The sequence below is a fragment of the Passer montanus genome, unplaced genomic scaffold (genome assembly GCF_014805655.1).
Source record: "Passer montanus isolate IOZ18808 unplaced genomic scaffold, ASM1480565v1 scaffold25, whole genome shotgun sequence".
NCBI classification, from domain to species: Eukaryota; Metazoa; Chordata; class Aves; order Passeriformes; family Passeridae; genus Passer; species Passer montanus.
The window spans coordinates 3,457,356-3,481,167 of NW_024367149.1; the positions used below are offsets into that span (position 1 = coordinate 3,457,356).

Below are 23,812 nucleotides of genomic sequence, written 5' to 3' on the forward strand. Positions count from 1 at the left end.
AAGGGGGGGCACCCCTATAAAACCACCAGAAAAGGGCCGAAAAGCTGACCAATCAATATTTGCACTCCCTAGCCTCTTGATTTTTTGGAAGACACTCTGAAATCAGTATGTGTGTTTCCATGCCTTTGGAGAGCATCCTTCTTTCCGGGGCAGGTACCAGGAGAGCCCGCAGCAGGCCTGCAGCGCGCACCCTGCCCACAGCACTCTCCTCCCGTCTCGGCAGAAGGCAAATCACATCCCCCACCCTGCCAAACCCCTTATCTGGGTCATGGCAGTGGCAGCCCCTCACCACAACCCCCATTTCTCCCTCAGCTCCCGCGGAGGCTCATTAGGGTGGAGAAAGGCTCCGGCGCATCATCTCTGCGGGCTTGCGGAGGGGCTGATCCGCGACGGGTAATTCCCACTGCTTAATGACCGGAGACCGGCCCAGGCAGAGGTAAATGGCAAAGGGAATCTTCTCATTTGTTACCCATCCCCACGTCCCGATAAAAAGAATGATTACACTTTTAAGTTTGAACAATTCCCTGCAGTTGTAGCCATGTCATATCTAGATTGTCTAATTTACATGCATATTCATAATCCCTGTGTATTTAATTAAATTCTTCAATCCCTGGAGTGTCTTTCCTAAACAATAGTAATTTATCTTGCACAGATAAGGGTGCCCTCGATTTATTCCACTCTGTAGCTAACAGCATTTCCTACTGATCAAGGCTAGGAAGCAAACTTAAATAGAAGGAATCTTTAAATATATTTAAATTGCAAGATTAGGCTGCTTCTCTTTCTTTCTCTCTCACCCCAAGTTACCCTTTTAAAGAATAAACACTTTCTCCTGAGCTCCAAGGAAAACCTTTCACCCAACCTACTGAGAGCAGGTGCATGTTTCCAAATACTGTAATGCTGCCCAAAACCCACCTGAGCTCCAAGGAAAACCTTTCACCCAACCTCCTGAGAGCAGGTGCATGTTCTAAATACTGTAATGCTGCCCAAAACCCGTGAGGCAGAGATCCCACAGGATCTCCTGAACATCAGTTCTTCCATCCAAAGTGGTCCATGGGACATCCTCTGGATGAATCTTCCATAGCAGGCTATGAATTCCACTGCAACCCAAGCAAATAAGCCACACGTCAAAAAGTTGCAACCAGGAGACTGAAGAGCTCTGCTTCTTTCCAGCAAATATCCCTACACTAGGGGCTATTCCTCAATGGATAACCTTGGGCATCTCAGAGAGGGCCAGACACCCACAGCAGACACCCCGAGATGAGGCAGCCCTTCAGAGAGCTGCAGCTGCCTCCAGACCGCTAACCCTGTTGAAATATTAGCACTGGGAATTTAACTTGTCCTACAATTAGAGAAGTGCTAAAATATTTAGTGAAGTCAAACCATCTAGAAGATCATAATTAGAAAGGAAAAGAATAGAGACGGGTGCTACTGCATGGTTTTTTACTACACATTCCTCACAACCTGTTAAATCCACAGCTCTTAATAGCTTTGCTTCTCCTCCCAAACCTCAGCCTGCAGATCCAGGATGGCATTGAAGTGGGGTCTAGAAGTGCTGGTCTCTCCAAAAGCCTCTTTAGCCCCACCAGTGCTGCATCACTGCTGCCTCCCAGAGCAGTGCCAGCAGTCCCTGCCAGGGAGGGCCATCCTGACATCCACAGCAGGGATGCTACGCCCCAGGAGACTCAGGGATAATCCCAGTGCTCCAGGAGATGTGGGGCCAGGGCTGCTGTCACAAAACATCTCCTTCTGCATCCACATTGCAGCCGAGGGCTAGGGCAGCCCTTTGGCTGGAGAGACTGCTCACACCAGGGAGGCATCCCTCTGCTCCAGCCCTGCTTCTTAATCTCCTCCCCAAGCATCTGCTGCTGACCACTGCCAGACACAGGGGAACCCGGCCGTTCCACTCCCAACCAAGCCCTCGAAGCCTTTAGAGATGCTGTTACTATTTATGAAAATAGGGTCAGGATCCTGCTGTCACAGCTCCTTCCTGAGCTGCAGCGTCACCCGTGCTGTTGAGGCAGCTCTAGGAAAGCCCTCAGGAATGTAACCACTGGGACTCAATGACAGACAGGCTCCAAGTCCCAGCCACTAGCACAGCTCTGGAGTAAAATCAACCTCCTCCCACCAGGGTGTCCATGTGCACACCTCCCTAGGCAGCCTCGTCCTCCAGTTTAACACACACTGCAGCCACCAGGTCATCCTCTGAGCCACCCCCAGAGCCACCACACCCCTATTTCACTGTGCCACCACACCCAGCCATGGCTGAACAACCGCAGCCCCACACAGCCATGTCTGGCTGACACCACAGCCCCCACCTTTCCAGTGAGGGGCTCCTCCCCTCATTGAACAACAGGAGAAACAATGGACGAGGAGGGCAGTGGTATCCTTCAGCACTGGAACTGGACCTGGCACTGTCCTGAAGGGGAAGGGGCTCAAGCTGCCCTGCCAGCACCTGGCTCCCAGCAGAGCCCACAGGACAGTGAGGTGCGTTCCCCATCCCCAGTGCAGAGCCTGCCCACTAGACATCCTGCCATTGCCAAATCCTCTTCCCCAGGAATTCATAACTGGATTCAGACATTCCCAGCCTGTTACTTATTTCAATACTTTCAGCTCTCTGGAGTAAAGGGACATCCTGTCTTAAACCTGCTGAGCCTCACGCCAAAACGACATCTGCTTGGAAGGCAGCCCCTCTGGCTGACCCAGCCCTGGAGGGTTGCCTTCCCATCTCAGCAAGATCCCAAACATACCCCTGCACCCACAGCCAGCTCACAGCAGAGCCAGGAGCACAAAAAGTTGCTTAGGCAAACCACAGCTCCCATTCCCACTTCAGAAGCCTTGCAAGATTTTTAGGCCTTGGAAACATTTTCTTCCTACTCAGGGCATTTTTAGGTTAACGGTTCATCAAACCTCAGTCCAGAAACCTTGATGTGGCCTACCTCTGTGTGGGTGTGGGAATGGGTTGGGGAAAAAACCCTCCTGGGTATCAGGCCTTCCCACAGTGTTTGCACCACAGGCTCTGGGCTGAGCTGGGAGCCACCAGAAACAAGCCAAAAACCAGGCAGGCAAGGGAAAACATCACCAGTGCCCTGTACCTCCTTCAGATACGAGGAATGCATCATCCATCAATCCCCTTTAAGTTATCCTTCCACATCCCTCTTCTCTATAGGGAATTTCAGAAACTGAGCCATGACTAGAAACAACTACCCATTCACCTCTATCCTGTCTAGTTTTCTAGTTTTACTAAGTTTTTATGATTTTTCAGAGCCTAAGTCACGGCAAATTTTTATCACAACACAGACAGAAAGGTAACAGCAAAATTTCATTCTGCACCCTTTCCCAACAAGTACAGCAGCAGTTGTAAAACACCTCCAGTTCCCTTCTGCCTCTGAGATACCCCACAGGGAAGGCAGCCCACTGTGAGCCACTGGCAAATAACTTCTAGCTTAAGCAAAGCACATGGGAACCCTTCAAACCACGTCACTGCAATGAATTTTAGAGACAATGCTTGAGGACTGTGACTCAAACTGGACAGCAATGCAGACGAAGATATTCGCTCTTTCCATATGCCCCCAACAACACGGTCAGGATGAAATCAGCAGCCTCATAAACCACTGAATATACTTCTCAAGCTCAAAAAGCTGGCTGCTACCAAGCCCTCCTGAGGAGGGTTAGCCAAAGAACCTGAATGTGATGCAGTGGGATGGATCCCTTGAAGGTAAAGCAGACTGAGTCAAGCTCAAGAGAAGGAGATGAAGAGAGCTCTATGAAGGGCAGGCAATGTACATTTCAACGTCATCCAGGGGCTCAGGGAAAGAACAGGGCTAAGCTCCACTCTGCCCCATTTCAGAGCATAGCTTAAAAGTACTCTAAAAACTCCACTGCTCATTCTTGGTCATCCTCACAAGCACTTGCTTTGTGCCTGTTTTTGGTAATATTTTCCACAGAGGTGGCAAGTGAGCAGAAGCAGCGCACTAGAAGCCACCCAAGTTCATCATCATGCTTTCTCACACACTGGCTGCAGTTCTTCTCCACCAAAACTTGCCAGAGCTTTTGAGGTCTGACCTCATCATGAGCCAAAGGGACAGAAGAGCACACTCCACAGTCCCACTCATCACCTTTCCTAGAAGGTATCTGCTTAAAACAGGCACTTCTTCCCTCATCCATTTTCAAGTCTCCAGAAGTCATCTCCTAATGCAACAGGAGGCCAACCAAGGTGAAGCAACATGGCAGAAGCCACAAAAGGACGTGACTGGGGACAACACAGGGACTGGAGCCTTCTGAGTGCACTAAAAGCATCTGTCAGTGACGCCAGCTAACCTCAAAGGCAGCCTATGAGAGCCTCAGTTTCTCAGTCCAAGTCTTTAGAGAGCTCAGCTGACCTCAACAACTTCCCAACATGCCATGACAACATTTCCAAGTGGAATTTACAGCCTGATTTTTCTACTTTCAGGCCAGTTGCTTCTTGTTTTAGTAAGTACCTCAAATATGGCAAGTCCACATCTTACAGATCAAATAAGGCAGGCTTAAAAGAGGGGAGGCTCAATAAAGAAAAGATACTTCCCAACAGGAAAAAAAAAGAAGTAACTTTTGCCTCAAACATACCAGACACAAGGGACAAATTAAAAAGGGAAACCATAAAATGCTTGCCCAGCTCCTTTTTTTTATCCTTACATCTGCTGCTTTACAGTGAAGTTCCATCTACTGTGTATAATTAGATATATGTTCCATGATTCTATTCTATACAGATTTGAGACTTATCTACATTTTTTAACCCCAGACAAGTTTTAATTGGACCAAAAGCTGCAGTTAGAGCACTGCCTCACTCAAAGTTCCAAGAGATGCTGCAATGTCAACAGATCAAAGTTTCAGCCCATGGTCTGCAGACTTGTGCAAGGCAAGAGGAACACAGCTTACTGCTGCCCACCTTAAGCTCCAGGAACATTTAAAGGCTACACAGCATCCCCTGACTACTCTCCAGATCCCACGTTCAGGGCCACACTGAACTCAGGGCAAAGCCCAGTAGGTTCCTCAGAACAGCCCCAGCTCATCCTGGTCCAACTGCAAAACACAAACCAGCCTTTTTGTTGTTTGCTAGGAAAAGATGAAGCTTGGTTGGGTTTTCTTCATCAGTTAAAGGGTTATTTCCTTGGAGCTGGGAAACCAGACAGATAGAAGGCCACGAATTCCAGTGTCAAAAATCCAGCAGGCCAAAGAGATACTGGTACTGACCTTAAGAAACTCCAAGAGCAGCAGGTCCAGGAGATGAGCATGACCCAGATACCCAAGAGCAAGATAATGCCACGAGTGGGAGAAAGGGCTAGGGAGACAGGCAATGGGGATGCTACCAATTTGCAATCACTGCCCCATACTAATTGCTTTGGTATAAAGGAGATCTCAATCTCATGCCCCTCACTTTGTAATTAAGCATATAAAAAGTGCACAAGGATGGAAGGAAACTGTCTCCACTTATAAGGGAAGGACTAAGCACCCCATGCTTTACTGGGGCAGGGAAAAGAGCATTGCTACTGCAAAACACCCAAATGTACATCCCATTCCACTTATGACCAATGCTGTGGGCACTCCTGGGAGAAGCTGATCTGCCAGCATCTCCACCAACCATGAGGAAAATCAAGGAGATAAGCAATGCTAGACATCCACCAGCCGAGCTAAGAGGATGAAGAAGCATTTCTCTGGAAACAATCGGTTCTCTAATAACAGGGCTGCAGCAGCGGCGTGAAAGGGAGGGAGGAGGAGCAGGCGGGGAGAAAGGGACTAGCTGGATATTTATCCCATCCTCATCTTTGTGTTATCAGTACCCCGGTATCAGCATTGTTCAAAATGGCTGCTTAGATGGTTGCCAGCAGCAACAACAGAATCGGTCCATCTGCTGGCATTCTCCTTAATCTATCTCAAACACTCGTCTTCTTTTTAAATGCACACAGGGGAAAGAAGGGGAAAAAAAAGTCTGCCTTGTACAAAGAAACAGAATCCTCCTATAACAGAGCCTTTTAACTAGATTTTATGCCACCCCTGTTTCCAGGACACACAGACAAAAGTTAATTTTCCGATAAAAGAACCAGTGTAAGGTGCTTTTTTGTTATGAGATCAGAAAGCAAATGGAATTTGAATTGTCTGCAGTGGCATGTATCTGACAAAGATTAATTTAAACAGATATTGTCTCTGAAACCAAAGTCCATTGAGCGGCTTCACAGCCTATCAACCATGCGAAAGCAGCTCCTTAGCAGCACTGCTGACTCCACCACTTTCTTTAAAAATGGCTTAACCTATTTCTTGTAAGATAAAAGGTCATATATAGTTCTATTTTACAAACCCATAATAGCTAAAGCCACACCAAGCGAGGACAATCGGGAGAAAATAATAACGGGGGGGGATTTCCTCCCCCTTCACAGACAGATGCTTGACACTTGCTGGGCATTTTTCAAAGCACGCCGGTAGTGAGCGGCTGCAGCACTGCTGAAATGTTTCGACACCCTCAGAATAGAATAAAAACCACGGGGCCTCTGCAGGGCGCCGGTGCAGGATGCAGGAGCCCACCCCAGGGTGGAGATGCTGCAGCAGGACAGCCCATCACCACCAGCACGGGATGCTTCCTCACTGGGGTATAAACCACAAGGCTGCGAGGACAAGAACAGGGGCTCCAGCTCCCTTGGTCACTGGACCAAACAGGCAGAGCAGGCAGGAGGAAAGACCCGCTGCTCCCTGGGTGCTCACTCACCCCCCAGCCCCTCTCTGAACACTGGGGTATTATTTCTCCTTTTAATCACAAGAAACAGATCTGTGCATGCCATCAGCGGGCTGTGTGGACGGGGACAGCTGCTCAGACTTCAATGGGACACACACACATACAGAGGGGGGAAAAAGCTGCAGAAATCCAAATCCTGCAATTTCTTCCCTTTTTATTTCCAGTTTATACGGAGCACCGCAGGGAAAACGCTACCAGACAGTTTCAGAGCATTTGATATAGCAACGATCCAGCTTTGGGAAAAGAACGAAGGAGAAGCAAAATAAAAGATGACAGCCAAAAGCACTTTTAATATAGTTTCAGTACTTTCAAGAGAAAGCTTCTGTACACAGAGCAGCCAATGAACTGTTACCAAAATAAACACAACTGGCTTTAAAAAAAAAATTAAAAATTGTCTTTCTGATGATAAAGAAAATCAAAAGAGATGAGAATTAGTGAGTGAGACAGAAAATGCATTTATTTTTCATCCTCCAGACACACTTCTTTTAATTTAGCACCCAAAGCCATTGTACTTCATTAATGGAAATTTTATTTATCTCAGGAACTATTTGTTGCTTTGCCACTCCGGTGACAGAGCACTCATCTTCATCAAGGCAACCACACAAGGCACAGCACAAAGTATCTCCTGCCACCCTAGCCTTTAAACACCACACAGCACCAGTAACAAGGAATGTCTGTGACTGGTGTCCCAAAGCAGTCACCAACACGCTGGTGGTATCAGTCAAAGGACAGAGGCCAGGGCTACTGGTCAGCATCCAGAAGAGGGGCACAGCTTGCCCTGACCTTGCCAAGGTCCCAGACACCAAGGCTGAGGGTTCCCACGGGGAATCCACCCGCTCCAGCAGCTGCGGGGACACTGGCACTGTCTCCAGGTGCAAGGACAGCAGCCAGGCAGATACCACGCTGCATCCTGCTGAGCACAGCTCAATAATGATTAGCAGCCCCGGTCAAACGAGCTGGGTGGCGAAGGTGCAGGCAGCTCATTACGGGCATCAGCAACAAGCAGGGCATGGCAAGGGGGACACAGACCCCCCTGACCCATTTTAACCCCCAGCAACAGCAGCAGGACATTTCCAGACAAGCTGGACCAATATATCCACATGCAACCCTTCCAAGCTGGCATCCCAGCAGATCTGCTTCCTAAGCACATTCATGTCTTTGTTTTTAATGAGAAAAAAAAAAAAAGAAAAGAAAAATCCCTGGCAACATGCACCTACAATGCGACAAGTAAAAGCCCAGGGTTTTATTAATTTGTGCATTACTTTAAATGCACCATTTTACAAGGACTAACCCCAATCCTGCACAAAATCCTAAGCCGTAAGCTTGAGACAAAAAAGCAAATGCTCTTAAAACGCAGTGCTAGAAAATCCATTTTGAGAGAAACGTGGTGGTGTTGTGCACAGGTGAATCCTCAGCATTTAATAAAACACACCCACCATACCAACCAAGAGGAATCTATTCATATTTAAACATCAGGATTAAAAGAAATAAAGCCTTTGAAAAATTGCATTTTATTTCTGGGGCATATTATTTTAAAACCATGAAGATACTTTCCTACCCCCATAAGCCAAGAAGGGGTTTTGAAGGACCTCAGTCTTTCTGTGTGATGTTATCAGGACCTTTCCCAACTCTTACTGCAGAAGCACAAAAGAACTTGGGGGTCAAGCCCATATATCAAACCCTTGTGAATATGGGCTCAGCACTTCTCTCCTGAGCGTGGAGGACAGCATCTCCAGGGCCTTGGCAGCCCTGTGGGCAGACAGAGCTCCCCACCGCCATCCCACATCCTGCCTCCAGACGCTAGATTTCTCCTATTGCATTTATTAGCACAGCCAAGGTTTGGTGTCTTTGAGTTTTTGTTTTCATTGGAAAACAGATCAATTTCTATTGATGCTGATGCCAGAGAAAGTGAAAGCTCAGCAGAGGCTGGAACCAGTTACCCAGAGAAGTCACTTTCCTCCCCTCCTCTCACCCCCAGAAGACCAGGACTATGACAATGCTGTGACACAACCTGTTCAAGACAGCAAACATACAGTAGGACATACCAAAAGTTCATTTTTAACACCTTCAAGATATTCCACACCACCACCTACTTGCAAAATAAAGTCACTGGCACCAGCCACAGATGGAGAGATTGATAGAGAAGCAGGTTCTACCATCACCTCTTGAGCAAAGCCAGGAGGCCATCCCAGTACCCACCTGTCCAGGTGTCTTCCACTGCCCCACCAGCAGAAACAAGCCCTGAAAAGCAAAGGATCCTTCCCCATCACCTCACCCAGGATGCTGCACAAGTTTGGCTCCCCAGAGAACGGCCAAAAGAACAAAGTCAAAGCCTCACACCCCTGGGAGACACAGCACAACCCCCGCAGCCCCAGAAGAAAATTCACTCACTTCACACACAAAGTGGCACCATGCAGCAACAAGCCTCGGCCTCACACTGAAAATCCCCAAGCATGGCCACCTTGAGGCTGAAGAGATGCTGCTGCTCCCCTATAAAACCATGCCCAACTCCTCACCCACATGAGCTACCCCAGCCTCAAGAGCAGCAGAGGGAAAAAACATCACTACTAAACACAAAGCTGTCCATGTCACCTAAATGCAAAACCCGTGAAAAATAAATGCAAGCACAAGGTTGGCCATGCTGGTCATCTGTGCTAACCCCAGAGGGGAGCAGGTCTCCCACTGGGAAAGGGGAGCAGTACATAACCCCAGGAGCACCAAGGACTCCATCTCCCCCATGGACCAGGTTCTCCTCCAGGGCAAGGTTCCAGTACATGCCAAGGAAATACATAAGCCCACAAACTCTTCCATCCTAATACTACCAAGATTTTTTTTAACTTTTTTTCTTTTCAAAGAAAGTTAAAAGCTGACACACCACAAGACAATTCACAGCTGAATGTGACTTTACAGAGCTATCAGATAGAGAAGCTCATTTAAGTTTTCCAAAAGTCCTATCTGAGGTTTGAGGGACTAATCATAAAACATCTAACATCAAAGCGAGCGTCAAATAACAGCAAAGCACATTCCCTCACACAAAGCTTCAAAAACAAAGCAAGCAGGCACATGTGGTTTATGTTATTGCAGTTTTAGCACAGTTAAATATTTCCTAAAATATTCACCCTAGATGTGAGCAAAATTAAAATCTGCTGTGAATGACACGCAACTTGGAAGCTGAAGACTAAGCTTTATAAAGCACAGGTGAGCTGAGAACAAACTCCTATTGCCAGCTCAAGCCAGAAACTAGGACTCATACTCTGAAAAATGTTTCAAACCTATTTATTCTTAAAGCCAACACTAAATATTTTATTTCTTGTGCTTTATTTTTCAGGTCTCTGGCCTTTAAGTTAGTATCATTTAATTAACCACCTAGTTCAAAAGACATCCCAGCCTCAGAGGATCTGTTTATACTCCTTGAAAAAGACTCAAAAGCCAATAAATAAATCTGCTTAAAATAAAAGGTTAAAATTCCAGCTGTCATCCCAGCTCTCCCTGCACTACCAGCAAGAAACTCTGGTGGTTCCATCATCTTTTTCAGTTTCTATAATACAGTCCAGAACAGGCTCAAGAAACATCTCACCTATGAGGGAGCAGCAATAAACAGATCGTAAGTTCTAATGCCTAGTAATACTTTGTTTTAATTATATATGTTAAGAAAAAGATAATTAGAATCCTAAAGAGCTTAATATATATTTAAAATGTACAAGAGTTTCCATCATGATAGGGCTAATGAACCTCTGCCAGCTCCTTTTATGTGGTTTAAAGTATTTTAATACATAGGGTAGGATCAAGTAATCTACCCATAAAGAAAAACAAAGTAAAAATTAATTAGCAAATTGGATACATGTTGTACAACAAGCATCCCACACAAAAACTAAACGGACACAGAAAAATTAAACTCCCTTAGCAGCACTCAGACACAGGACACCACGATTTAACCTGAAAAAACCTTTGACATCCCATGGTGTTCCTTCCAAACCTGCTCCTGCCGGATACAGCTTTAAACCCAGACCCAGGAGGAGACCAATCTTTACACAAAACAAAAGCAACCACAATTCGCCCTAGAGAGCCCCATCAAAGTGTTTTCCCCAAAATAAACAGCTCTATAAAGCAACACACCACTGGATATAAATTTATACTCTGCTCCATACCACGTCACCAGGGCAGGAAACCAAACGCTTGCCTAAAAGTGAGCATTTTAAGGGGAGAAGAAAAAAAGAAGCTTAAAACCTAAAAATAGTTTGGAAAAAAAAGCTAGAAGTGGTTTCAACCACATTGGAACTTGTTGGTGTTTTTACCTCTGAAGCTACATTTCAACAGGCATCATTACAAATGTAGACCAACACAAGTTGAAAACTGAAGCGTAATAAAAAGCTTCCAAATCTGAACTCCTCCAATTAAAATGCATTTACAGATATCATTTACAGGTATCAGGTCTTGCTTAACCTCTGCCCAGTCAGAAGGCTGGTGAAGCAAGGTTAAAAAAACCCCAGCATCTACATGACCAGCATAGATACCAGACTAGGAAACATGGGAAGGTACTCATGACTGACCTGCAAAGCATCAGATAAAATATCCAGAATTAATTGCAGGTTTCAAAGAAACAGGCTCCCTCCAAGTGTTTACAAAGCCAGAGCATTTTAAAGCCCTGCTTCATTGTTATTCTAACAGCAAAAGTAAATTCTGCCTATGTACTTATGGCTGGACTGCATACCTTCCCATCGGGGCACAAAGGCTTATCTGTGGGTAAGGAGCACATACCGTGTAGGTTCCTAAGCGGCTGGTTACAATCCAAAGAACAACACAAAGCTCGATGCTTCCTCTCCTAAGTCATTGTAAAACCAATGAAAAAGCAGAATTCCCCCCTAAAACTACCCAGAACATTTGCCCACCCATCAGCATCCCAGACCACTCGAGGGCAAACCATATTATACCACGCTGGGGAGCACAGGCGAGAAACATGAATTTGTTCTGCCAGATCACAGCTTACTGTCAAAATCCACCAAAGGTCTTTTCTCTCTCCAAAAACCCAAGAGATAATAGTGTAAAAACTTTTGTTCATAAATATTTATGCAAGTGAACTTGTTAAAAATTAACCGCTGTCGTTAAAGGTTTTGTATCCTTTAGGATTCCCGGCATGCAGCGCAGTTGCATGCTTTATATTAAGCCTGGCATTTCTGCATTCCTTTCCTGCATGCTTTTGTCATTTGTCTAAAAATTAAAAGAAAAAAAACCCACACACCACACACACACAAAGACGGGATCTGTACACATAATAATAAAGCAGTTTTTAAGAAGACAAAGATGCCTGTGTTCAACATCCAAGATCTTTCTTTGAGCAGGGGAAAAAAAAAATCAATTTAATGACTCCAGTGAGATCAGGGTTTAAGCCTCGTTTAAGTTTTACTAAGCATGAAGGAATTATTGGTTGATAATGTGGCATATATATTTTTTTCAGACCTGCCAGCTTTATAAGCACGAAGGAGCCAAAGCCTGAAGTATTTTGTGCCCATAAGCACAACCCTCACCCCTCCACATCATCCTCCATTGCCAGAAGGTCATTCCTCCTGGATTTTGTCTGACAATTTTTCAAAAGGATTTTTCCAACCACACAGAGAAGGAATTTCACATCTGTACTGTCCCTATTTTTTTCACAGGTCTGAGTCAGAAACACAACTGTATAAACATCTGATCTTTATTAACAGAAAATCTCAACTGTGCAAACCTCAGGTCATGGCACCGGGAGCCGGTGGTGTCCGTTAAAGGGATCCTTAGAGGGGAACAGTAGTTTTGATTTACTGCTGGAGAGCATCAAGGAAGCCAGGGTTGGAGTTTTTATTTTTTCCCAAGACATAATGGTTCCCAAGTTCCTATCTTAATTGCAAACACACACAGCCACAAAGTGTTTGTGTCTCTGGTGGCTGGAGCTCTTCCACCTCACCTTCCAGAGGCATCCACAGGATGGATGTGGAAAGTTGGCAGAGGACATCTCAGCCTTGCCTCCCGTCTATAAACACACAGCCCTTCACAGCCTTTTGTTTGATGTAAATTTTCCTCCTCCAGCTCAGGGCTGCAAGGCTGTGACGTGGCTGCTCCTGGGACAAAAACAGAGGTGTCTGACCCCACGTCACCCACCCACTGCCATGTGAAGAGGAGCCACACTACAGCCAAGACCTAAACCTTCCCCCCGCCAGCTCTAAAGGCAAATTCCCATGGCGAGCATCCCGCACGCCCCTTTGGGGCTGTGGAAACAGGAGATAAATCACCCACCGACTTTGCGGCGAGCGCTTCCAGAACGTGCTGCTTCATCTAAAAAGCTGACGGCTCGGAGGACAATGAGCGCGAGCTCTGGTTTCAAAGCGGGGGACACGGTTTACACTTGTCGGGGGGGACATGAAAGACCAGAGCCAGGACCATCCTGTCCCTTCTCTGGCTCGCCCAGAGCAGCAGGGAGTGCAGGGAGACGGGGCAGAGGGGATGCTGGATACCAGCACTGGACATCACTTTGGGATGGGACTGCTCTGCTTCGTGTCCTGCGTGCACCTGACCCCAGCGCTCAGCCAGATCCTTCACAGAACTGGATAAAACCTCATCAAAGCCACGTTCCAAAGACAAATAAATTTAAAAACTGATTTTAAAAGAAAATTCCTTTGTACTGAACCAGTCCTGGGTTTAGGCAACCGTCACCTCCGTCTCCCACTCCCACACCAGCTCACTGCATCCACACCTTGGTGGGCAGGTCATTAAAACATCACCCTCAGCAAGCTATTATCTTCCCTCCCCCCTAATTTTAAAGTTCCTGAAGAGCTACTCCTCTCCTTCTAAAAAAATAATTTGGTTTTGAGTTTCACAGTATTTTAAACAGAATAATTAATCATCTTAACACAGCCCTTACAAAATATTAATTCACGCCAAAAAAAAGGCTATAATCATATCCTCAGAGAAAAACCTTTTGTGCTTCAGGAATTTTCACTGCATGTCCTCAGAGGTGGGAGGAGAATTCTTCTGCTGCCTCCTATTCTCACATCTCAAATGGAAAATGTTTTGATAATGCTCTTCTGAATGTAAACTGTACCAAATGGGATTTTTATTATTTTTTAAGAAGCTTTTTTTTTTTCCCCAAAAGGAAGAACGACTCCTTAAATAAACAGAGCTAACTACCCATTCCTTACAACAAAAACCACCCTCCCTTCACTCATTCACGCCATACCCTGGCACAAAATGAATTTACATTTCGCATTTGCAAAACAAATTCTCGCCTAATGTCATTTTAATGGGAACGCGCATTTCAATCCCTTCCAATAACAACGAGGAGCGGCTTATTCTATGTAAAACACCCCAATTTGTTTCTCTTTAAATATATGCGGATTTCAGACGGGGACAGGGGCTAGAAGGACGGGGGAAGAGGAACATTTCCTCTCCGGCAATCCCCCCTCCGCCAGCGCACACAAAAGCCACCTGCCCATGGAGAGAAAACACGATGCCATTATTCCCATCGTCATTCCCACGGCCCCTTCGACACCGAACGAGCGTGAGAAGGCCGTGCGCATCCGTCCCCGACACGCGCATCCCGCCAGGTCACCGGTGGCACCCGCGGGTCCACCCAACTTGTCACCCCCACCGCTCCCCCCCGCCGGCCCCGCTGGACGTGCCCGTGCAGGGGCTGCGAAGAGGAAAGCGGGGGCTTTGCCACCCCCAGAGATGTTCCAAGCAGGGAAAGCCCCCGATGGAGAGGACAAAGAAGAACGCTCGGAGCTGTTGGAGAGATGCATTATGCTTATAAGCCCGTCTCGCGGAGGAAAGGACAGGACCCCCGCAGGAGCGCGGGTGGGGGTGCTCAGGCGTGAGAGGGACAGCGGCTGAGGGGTCGGGGAGGGCAGCAGGGCTGCGTGCCCTCCACACAACCCCCCGACGGGCACTTTGCGGGGGAAGGGGGGGGCGAGGAGGGCTGGTCTTTATTTTCCCCCTCGGACTGGACGGACGGCGTTCGAGCGGCGGGCAGCTGCCAGTGACCCCCGGGCAGACGCAGCCCCCGAGGAGGGGGGAGGCCACCCTCGCCCTCCCACCCCCTCAAACCCCAAGCCGGCATCTTCCCGAAGGAGCGCACGGCAGTCCCTACCCCCGGGGCAGGATTTTCCTGTCAAACCACAACCGCGCCAGACAAAAGGCTTAAGTGCAGGAGGGGATGGGGAGGAGGGGACGGGAACGGACACAGACGAGCCCCCGGGGGCCCCGTCCCGGCACTCACCGACTTGCAGCACGTTGTCCACCGCGCCGGTCTCCAGCAGGCGGATGCCGCGGCGGAAGGGCAGCCCCTCGCCCTGCGGCGCGGCGGGGGCGGCGGGCGGCGGCGGCCGAGGGTCCCCCCGCGGCGGCGCTGGCGGGGGAGGCGGCGGCAGCGGCGCGGCCGGGCTGGAAGCTGGAGTACATGCAGATCTGCCGCTCGCTGCGGGGGAAGCTCCAGTAGACGATGCGGCGCTGGACGGGCTCGGGGATGCGCTGGAAGCGGCCCTCCACCCGCTCGAAGGCCCAGCTCCCCGCCACCCGCTTGGCCGCCGCGTCCAGCAGCGACTCGGGCTGCAGCAGGCTGCCGGTCCCCCCGCCGAGCCGGCCCCCGCCGCTCCGGGACGGGGGTGCACGGCCCCGGTGCCCCCCGCCGGGCAGGCCCGGGAGCACAAGCGCTTGGGGCCCGGGGCGCCGGCGGGCAGCGGCGGGCGGAGCAGCTCCTCTCCCTCTCCTCCCTCCGCCATGGCTGCGACCGACTGAGCCGGGCGAGGGGAGGAGAGACGCCGAGGAGGAGGAGGAGAGGGCGGGGACCGGGGGGGGTGGTCCCGCCGGCCGGGAGCCGGCCCCGCCGGGGCGGGACGCTCCGCAGCCCCCCGCCCGCCCCCGCGGCCGTCGGGGCACCGCCGCCTGTGGCACCTGCCCGGCTGCCGCACGGGTGGTGAGGGCATGGCCCTGGGCAGCGCCCGGTGTCCTCCTGGCCGCGTCCCCAGGCGGGAGGGGGACGCGCCAGGGACGCTGTGTCCCCCTGCTCGGGGAGGAAAGACCCGCGGCTGCGGGTCCCCGCGGCGCTGGTGGGTGAGGGGCTGGCGCAGCCATCCGAGCGCCGGGAGCCTGCGCTGAGCCAGCGGGACAAAGGGGCACGGCGGCGCTGGAGCGGCAGCGCTCCCGCGGGGGTGTCGGCGGGACCGGCACCGCTCCTGCTACGTGCCCGGCGGTGCCCGGTTCAGGAGCCCAGTCTGACCCACACATCAACACCCAGCCTCGCCCGTAATTCACCTACGGCTTCACAGCGAGGAGCAGAGCAGACAGTAGTGCCCTGCCCTTCCATGGGCAGCAGGGTTTGCTTTTTGTTTAAAGTCCTGTAGAGAAGATGCTCGTCCCACACATCATAACAGGGTCCTCGGGCACAGGAACTGCCAGGTCCTTTAGTACCCACGGCCTTTGGGGGAGGAGATGAAAAACAGGTACTGCTGGCTTCCAGGAGCTCTCTTGTGCTCTCAGGTGGGATTGCATTAAAGGGACATATGAATATATTCAGCACATACTGCCTGAGTTGGCATCCCAAAATCCAGGGAGCTGACTCCTCACCAGCCTCTACTTTCAGCCAAGGGTGATTGGCAGGACCCCTGGGACCAGCATTGTGTGAGGCTGATGCGGGGAGGGCTGTGGCAACTGAAGTCCACTTCTCTGGGCCTCTACACCCTTACACATTGCTTTGCTGCTGTGTCCAGCAGGACACCATTCCAAGATTTTCCCCAGAAATAGATTCTGGTTTTGTGTCCTGTCTAAATTTAAGTGACAAACCTCTGAGGAAGAGCAGAGCTCACAGGTCTCCGAGTTCAGTTTTCTTGCTATTATTCTCAGTGCTTTGAGAATCCAAGACCAATTCCTTCCTATCTGCAGTTCAGTCACATCTAAACCATTACCGGTTACTCCCTTGTTGCAGAGATCTCCTATTTATTCTTACTGACAGAGCAAGAGTACATTTCCTGGAATAACAGGGCGATGCAATTAGGGAACAGGAAATAATTATGCGCCTTTGCTCTGCCACGAGATACCTCCAAGCCCAAGGTCTCCTCTGCAGGACACGGAGGGAAGGAATCAGGTCTCAGGCAGGTGGCGAGAGCAGGCAGAGCTACTGCAATGAGAGATCTCCATTTTAGAGAGTAAGCCACAAGCTAATCGATGAAGGTCAGGAAGAGGTTTTCCTTGAAGGCTGAGGTGTTCCTTGCTGCTGTTGGTATTGTTCAAAGTAATGAGTGCTAGCAGTGGCAGGGACTGGCCTGGGGCAGCAGCTGCACCCAGATTTGTTTATACACAGATTTTCCACCAGAATCACATCCCCATTTCTTTAACCCTGAAGGCCATTTTGCTCTCTTTAAGAGTTTGTTGCAATGGAAGCACTTGCCACAGAAGTACGGCATTTTGTCCATCACCTCTGCTCACTGTTGTGATGACAGGTCCTGGGGTGACAAAGAAGGGCTTTGTCCACCTCTGCCCCTCCCTGGCTGCACAGAGGGACCTCACAGAGCCATCCCAAAGCACCCTCCAGGCCCAAGGTGGAGCACACCTTCCTGGCAGAGAAGAGTTCAGCAATCTCAAGCTTTTCCAGTGCTGAAAGCTGTGGGCTCTGGTGTCACAGAATTTCTGCTGGCACCTGTGTCTCCCTGCAGCTGCCAGGGCTGCTCAGGCAGAGGGTGAGACTGCATGGGAGCTGGGACACAGCACCCCAGCTTGTCTGGTCCCTCTGTCACCAGTCGCTGCAGAGCTCACCTAGTGACAACCTTGAGTGTCCTTACTTACGTCGTCCCCAGACAGTGCCAATAAAGAGGAGTTTAGACTTCAGACCAAGCAGGGATGTTATTCATTACCAATAAGCTGACTTTTCATTGCATAAAACATATAATCCAGACTCAAATCAAAGCAAGGTTGGTGCAGTGGCTGGCCAGCCTGTCTCTGGGGGGTTAGCATGTTATTTCAAAGAAAAACCAATCTATTTTTCCTCTCTCTCTTCATTCTGAACATTTGTTGCTCCCCATTCCTCCCCATATTTCCCTGTGCCTTTCATCATTGCCTTGAATTTTGCAAAGGGGGGAGCTCTCCTCCTCCCAGGGAACGTGGACAGATCTCTTCTCCCTGGGGAAGGATGTAAAATGTCAGCCTCCAGCCCAGCCCCTGATGCTGCTCATTCAGAGCCTGGAACCAGGTACATCAATAATTCACTGCACGCTTTCCTGAGCCCAGCCATTTGCTGAGCCACTGGCAGCCCTGGTTCCCCTCCTGCTTTCAGGACTGTTTGGTCAGGATCTGCCTGTGCTGCAACCCACCAACTCCAGCCCTTCTGGCCTCATCACTGGTGTTATCCATCAAGTGCTGATTTCTCCTGCTGGCTCCAGGAAGTATTTTATTTTGAGTCCCTGGCTAGAAAATTGACTGACCAAGGGGCTGGAGCCCTGGGGGCTCTAGACCACAATCAGGCAGCAATGCAATGCAATATCCTCAGAAATTCTTTGGGTGCCAGCTCAATCAGAAGTCCAGCTTTAAGGTGGAGGTGCTGTGGAGTAAGAAAACCGCTTTCATCTTCCTAGAAACTAAATTCAAGGACTATAAAAAGGAGAAAGGACAGGGGTGCTGATGAGATGCCTCTGTGGGTTTCCTGGCAGCTGTGCTTTGTTTTATGGCAGTCAAGGTAAATGATGGCTGGTGCCGCATCTCAGCCCAAGGGGATGTCACCTCCTTGGCTGCTCCCACCTGCACACCTTCATGTAGCTGCTCTCCTCACTCCCCATCATGCCCAAACTCCATCCTCAGCAGAAAGACTGCCTTTCTCTGGGCATCCTCCCCTCTCTTGGGTGCCCCCATGCTGCTTTGACTTTGCTTTGACTCCCAACAGTCAATGCTGTGCCCTCACTAACACAAGTGACACTGTGGAGCCTTTAGAGATGACAGCAGAGCTTTGCAAGGCCCAGGGAGCACCAGGGAAGTCCTGTGGTGACAGATGAAGAAACACAAGGGCAGAAGAAGCTTTATGGCAAATTAATGATGGGAAAGGAACAGGATAGTAAAGTGCAGGCAGACACCAAGCTCCTGCTCCAGCCATCCAGCGGATTTGCTGCTCCAAAGCAGACAAAGACAGGTTTATCAGCAGCCAAACTGCCTGCTACACCCTCCATTGTACAGTACTCACTGGAAGTGTGGCTGCTTCTGCCTTTCCTATGTTGCTGATGCTGTTCAGAGCAGAGGCAGAAGGGAAAGGACACAGCGAGTAGCTGCAGCTCCCCTGCCTTAATGCATTTGGGAGCAGAGGAATCTATTGGCCAGGACAGTTATTCCTCAGCACCCTCATAGATCCAATGTCCAGGACGAGACACAGAGCAATGTCTGATTAAATATTTGGCCTTGCAACCAAGAGGAGGAACACCTTGATTTGGTTGCCCATGGAGTTTAGCACCATTTTTAGATTTTCCAGTGCCTAGTAAGGTCTCCAACAAAGCACAGACTGGAGTTGGAGCTTTTTGCTGTCAAACTGTTCAAATCCCCTGTGGATTCTCCACTGATTCATTAGCGCTGAGTTATTGCTGTGCTCCTCTTCCAGCAGGGACTCTAATAAAGTGGCTTTTTGCTAGCCAGCCAGTTATTTTATGAAACTTTCCAGATCTGACAAGCTCAAAGACCTCCTTCAGGTGTGACTGCAATTGTCTGTGTACTCAAAAGAGAAATGCAAGGACTGAAAGTACCATCTCCCCTCTCCAAGCACAGGCTGAATTCCAAGATCAGGTGTGGGATGGCTGTTCTAGCCCTCTTGTCAATCCAGGAACAGCTTGACTTGCCTGTGTGTCCCTGTGGTTGCTCAGGCTGAGATGATGCAGACCCAGACACCCCCTTGTACCCAGACAGAGATTTCTGGTTGTCAGAAGCTGTTGTTCTCTTTCCCCCACACATGACATTACATCTCTGGCTTGCCAGGGCTGCTTTCCCCCAGCCCCTGTAAGACTGACAATGTGCTGAGCCTCTGTCTTGCCACAGAGATTTCAGCACCCTTCCAGCAAACGCATTTGCTGTGCAGACAGCAATTAAGCACAGAGGAGCTACTGGGCGAAGACCCTTGGCTTCCAGGAGGAACAGCCACCTCTCCAGCACAGAGCCTAAAAGCACAGACTGCTCCAGAAAGTTACTCAGTCCCACACTGGAGAGATGTCCACCCCAGCCAGGCTGGCTGTCTAAGGGCTGAGCTCAGCAGAAAACAACCCTCCTGAGCCACCACCTCCCTCTTTCAGCCACTAAAGTCCCTACCCCTGAGTTAGGGATGCTAAATTAAATGGGGGATAATTATTTCAGGCTGCAAGAGTATGAATAAATGATGGCAAAGCAAGGGGTAAACAACACTTCTGTTAGCCTTTAGTATGGGGTCTGCCCTGGCTTTGGAACACGAGTGGATCACAGGGTCCAGCTGGATGGGAAACTGGAGTCAGACATTTTGGCAGCTCTACCAAGCTGTGGTTCTTCAGCTGCAGTGAGGGCCTTCACTGTCACATCTGCCATCATCCCAGGCTGCTCTCAGCAGCGGGATTTGGGAAGCCAGCCTCACAGTCAACCTGTTTCCAGGAGAGCCATGTGGAGAGACACACGGCAAATCACCCCTCACACAGCAGAAAAGTATTATCCTGCTGTCTGCTTTCCTGGCAGGAGAGCAGGAGGGAGCCTGAGTCTTAGCAAAGCTCCTACAAACACAAGGAGCAGGGCAAGATCCAGTCTCAGCCCTGGGCACCTGCCTGAGAATCCACGCATGAGCTGGCGTGGTGAGATGTCTCTCCCAGAGTGTGGGTTGGGCTTTTTCTGCTCACACTGGGCTCTTTCAACCCCCTGATCTGAGCTGTAAATAACAGAACCAGACTGTGCTGGGCGGGCAAAGAGAGGAGGTGATGCCACAGAAAGCTATGCAGGGGTGAGAGCCTTAGTATCCCATGGGGCTGGGGCTCCAGCTCTGCCTCCCCCAAATCACTCTGGACCCACCAGGAGGGAGAGAAAGAACTGGGGTGAGTCTCTTGTAGGTCATCAAATGGCCATGGAGTGGCTTGAATGCCTTTGGAGGAAGGAGAGAGGTTACAGGTAGGAGAGGCAAACCTGTTGTATGCAGCTTTGCTCCAAAGTCAGAGAGGCACCTCACCCTCTGTCCCTGGGGGCTGCTTTGGGATGACTCTGCTCTCCCTCTGCCAGCAGACAGAAGATGGGCTGTACCAAGCAACTGGGCCTTGAAAACACAGGGATTGGACTCTGTCCTGCTGGGGGCCTCCTGCCCAGCCTGGTCCCATGGTTGGTGCTGAAGAGGGACATGGGGATGAACATGGGCAAAATCTGACTCACTTCTGCAGCCCCTGCATCATTTCCATCAACCCCCCTGCACTGGGGGCCACGCAGGGACCACGAGTCCCTGCTGCTGGCTCATCCCTGCTGCTGGCTCATCCCTGCTGCTGTTTCTCTGCTCTGTCCCATCTCCTTGGGCAACGCTACACCAAAATGAATCTGGGCCTCTTCACCAGGGTCATCAGCAAGCTGGCCAAAGCCACGGATGACCTCTCCAGGTCTCATTCCCCAGCTCCTAACCCACAATGGAGATGGATGGCTGCCACCCCCAGGCAGCAGCAGCCACCCTGACCCCAGAGAAGCCAGAGGGGCCCGGCTGGGCTGGACTTGGGGGACAAAAATGCAGCCGCCTGCATTTATTTTGCCTAACAACAGTGATCCCTCTGTATATTTTCATTCTGTTTTCCTAGGCTCAGCTGCCTCCTCAATGAAATGTTTCCAAAGCAGCCTGGCTTGGCAGCACGCCAGCCCCGGCTGCCAGATGAATGGGCGGAGGAGGAGGGACCCATTCCTCTTCTTGACACAGCATCGCTGCACAAGAGGCCTCTGTTGACATTAGGACTGGCTGTTCCTCCTTTCCCGAGAGGATCTGCCCGGCCCTCGGCAGGAGCAGCACAGGGCCAAGGCTTCATGTGACAAGAAACTGACATCTGTCCTCCTCCAGGGTGGTGGCACAGCCATGGGTACCAGGCTACCATGGTGCACCCTCCTCCAGGTGGTGGCACAGCCACAGATAACGGGGTACCAAGGACTGCTAGAACCTGAAGTCAGCCCTTGTTTCTGGCCCTTGACCCCCCAGCTGAGCCAGCCCCCCAACAGGTGAGGATTCCTTGGAGCTCTCTGACTCTACTTACACCATCACTCTCCAAGACACTGGTGATGTAGAGAGCCTGTTTCCTCCCCCACAACCCCTCTCCACCCCACCCAGAGCAAAGCTCTCCCTCAGCATCACAGGAGTACAGACCCTGACAGGATTTGCAAAGCTCCAGGTTTCTGGCATCTTTCAGGGGTGAATCCTGTCATAGGGGCCCCAAGCGTGGCACCCCAAACCCTTCAGGTCTTTGGACAATAATATATGGAATAGGATCAGTTTCCCCTATAGCCTTGCCCCTGCTTGATCATGTAGGACTTCATCCAAACAATGTGACAGCTCTTTCCCACACCTCAATATCTCTACCCAGGGCAAAATGCCCACCCAAGCTTTCAGGGCCAGAAATTTGTCTGCTAGGAGGTAACCAAATGGTAGCTGTTGAAGTGGACTACACACCCAGCACCAGATGGGATCCCTCTCTCTGCCATGGCTAATTGCAGCACTGGTCATCAGTGAGGGAATGCAAATCCATGTACGCCCCACTCATCCCCTGTCACCTCCTTGGCAGGGACACCTTTAGGAGCTGCGCAAGGAAAGGATGTGGAATTTAATACAAGTGCTGATAATGCATCAGAAGGCAAAATAAAGAGATTAAAGTAATCAGCATCCTTCCACTCTGCACCTCTTTCCCTGACTGGCTCCTCTAGCATCTTCTGCTGGTGGCCAGTACCCAGCTGAGGCGAGCCAAGGACCAGAGGCTGGATAAGAGCAGCACCCAGCAGCACATCACAGGAACACAGTCTGCTCCTACCAGCCATGGCAGGGAGACTGCTCTGCCTGCATCTGGTGGAAAAGAGGCCAACCATGCATCGATAAGATGAATTAGTTGTCTCAGCAGCACCAGCAAAATGAGCGAGAGGAGCCGAGCCCGTGAGGCCCGGCCTGCTTTGTTTCAATTACAGCAGCTGCCAGAAGAAAAAGATAACCTCAATATTGATGGCAGGAGCAGCAGACAGAGGTGCCCTTGCAGGCTACTGGGAGCAGGTAGAGGAGGAAGGGGGAGGAGAGATGGAGGAGGGGGAACAGAGTCTCAGCCAGCACCCCACGGGAAAGCCTGGCTGGTAAGAAAGACACATCTGATCCCATTGCTCTCATCCCTGTGAGGAACAGCTCCTTTTCACCCTGGTTCTTGTCCCAGTCACTGTGCAGAGCATCCTCCAGCGGAGACAGGGTGCAGAAACCCAGCACTGGCACACAGCACCATGAAAACACTGAGCAGAAAATCATCTCTCTGCTCCCCACGCAGGCTGCAGGGTCTGGAGAGGTGCTAAGTAGGGCTGTGTGGGATGATGGATGGAGCTGGAGTAAAGGGCAGAGACAGGCCTGGGGCACCACAAACTGCAAGCAGGTGTGACTGCCTGCCAGGGGCACAGCACCCACTGCCTGGGGTGGGGAGCCCCACGATGTGCCCGCAATGGGGACTGGTCTGGGCACTGGGGAGAAATGCCCATGGTGGCTTTGGACTGCGTGTGGGGACCAGCAGCAGCCTGGGGCAGGCACCCCAACATCACACCTACAAGCCAGGTATGGAGGTGCCAAGCCAAACATCCTCCAAGCAGCACAGTGTTAATGTCCTGGACTCCCACCCTGGGAGGCAGCCAGAAGGTAGGAGATGGGGTCTTCTCTTGAAGAAGACTTCTCTTCAGTCTTCAACCCCTTTACCTCCAACTTCTGCTCGGGGGATGTAAACCATGTCTGACTGCTGCACCTTGGGGTCTGCATCCAGCCCTGTGTCCCTCCCTGTCCCAGGGCACAGACCGGTGCTGAGCAAGACCCCTCCCGGGGCCACCAGAGGCCAAACGGAGCAGTGG

General features: G+C 50.4%; 1 protein-coding gene across 1 annotated transcript in view; it reads right to left on the bottom strand.

Annotated features, from left to right (window-relative positions):
* Positions 1–15,510, bottom strand: part of ZSWIM5 (zinc finger SWIM-type containing 5) — a 95,827-nt gene extending 80,317 nt beyond the window's left edge. The window contains 3 exon segments of the mRNA XM_039711747.1: positions 15,009–15,115; positions 15,117–15,366; positions 15,369–15,510. Coding sequence (XP_039567681.1) covers positions 15,009–15,115; positions 15,117–15,366; positions 15,369–15,510 — 499 coding nt within the window.
* Between the last annotated feature and the right edge of the window lie 8,302 nt (positions 15,511–23,812).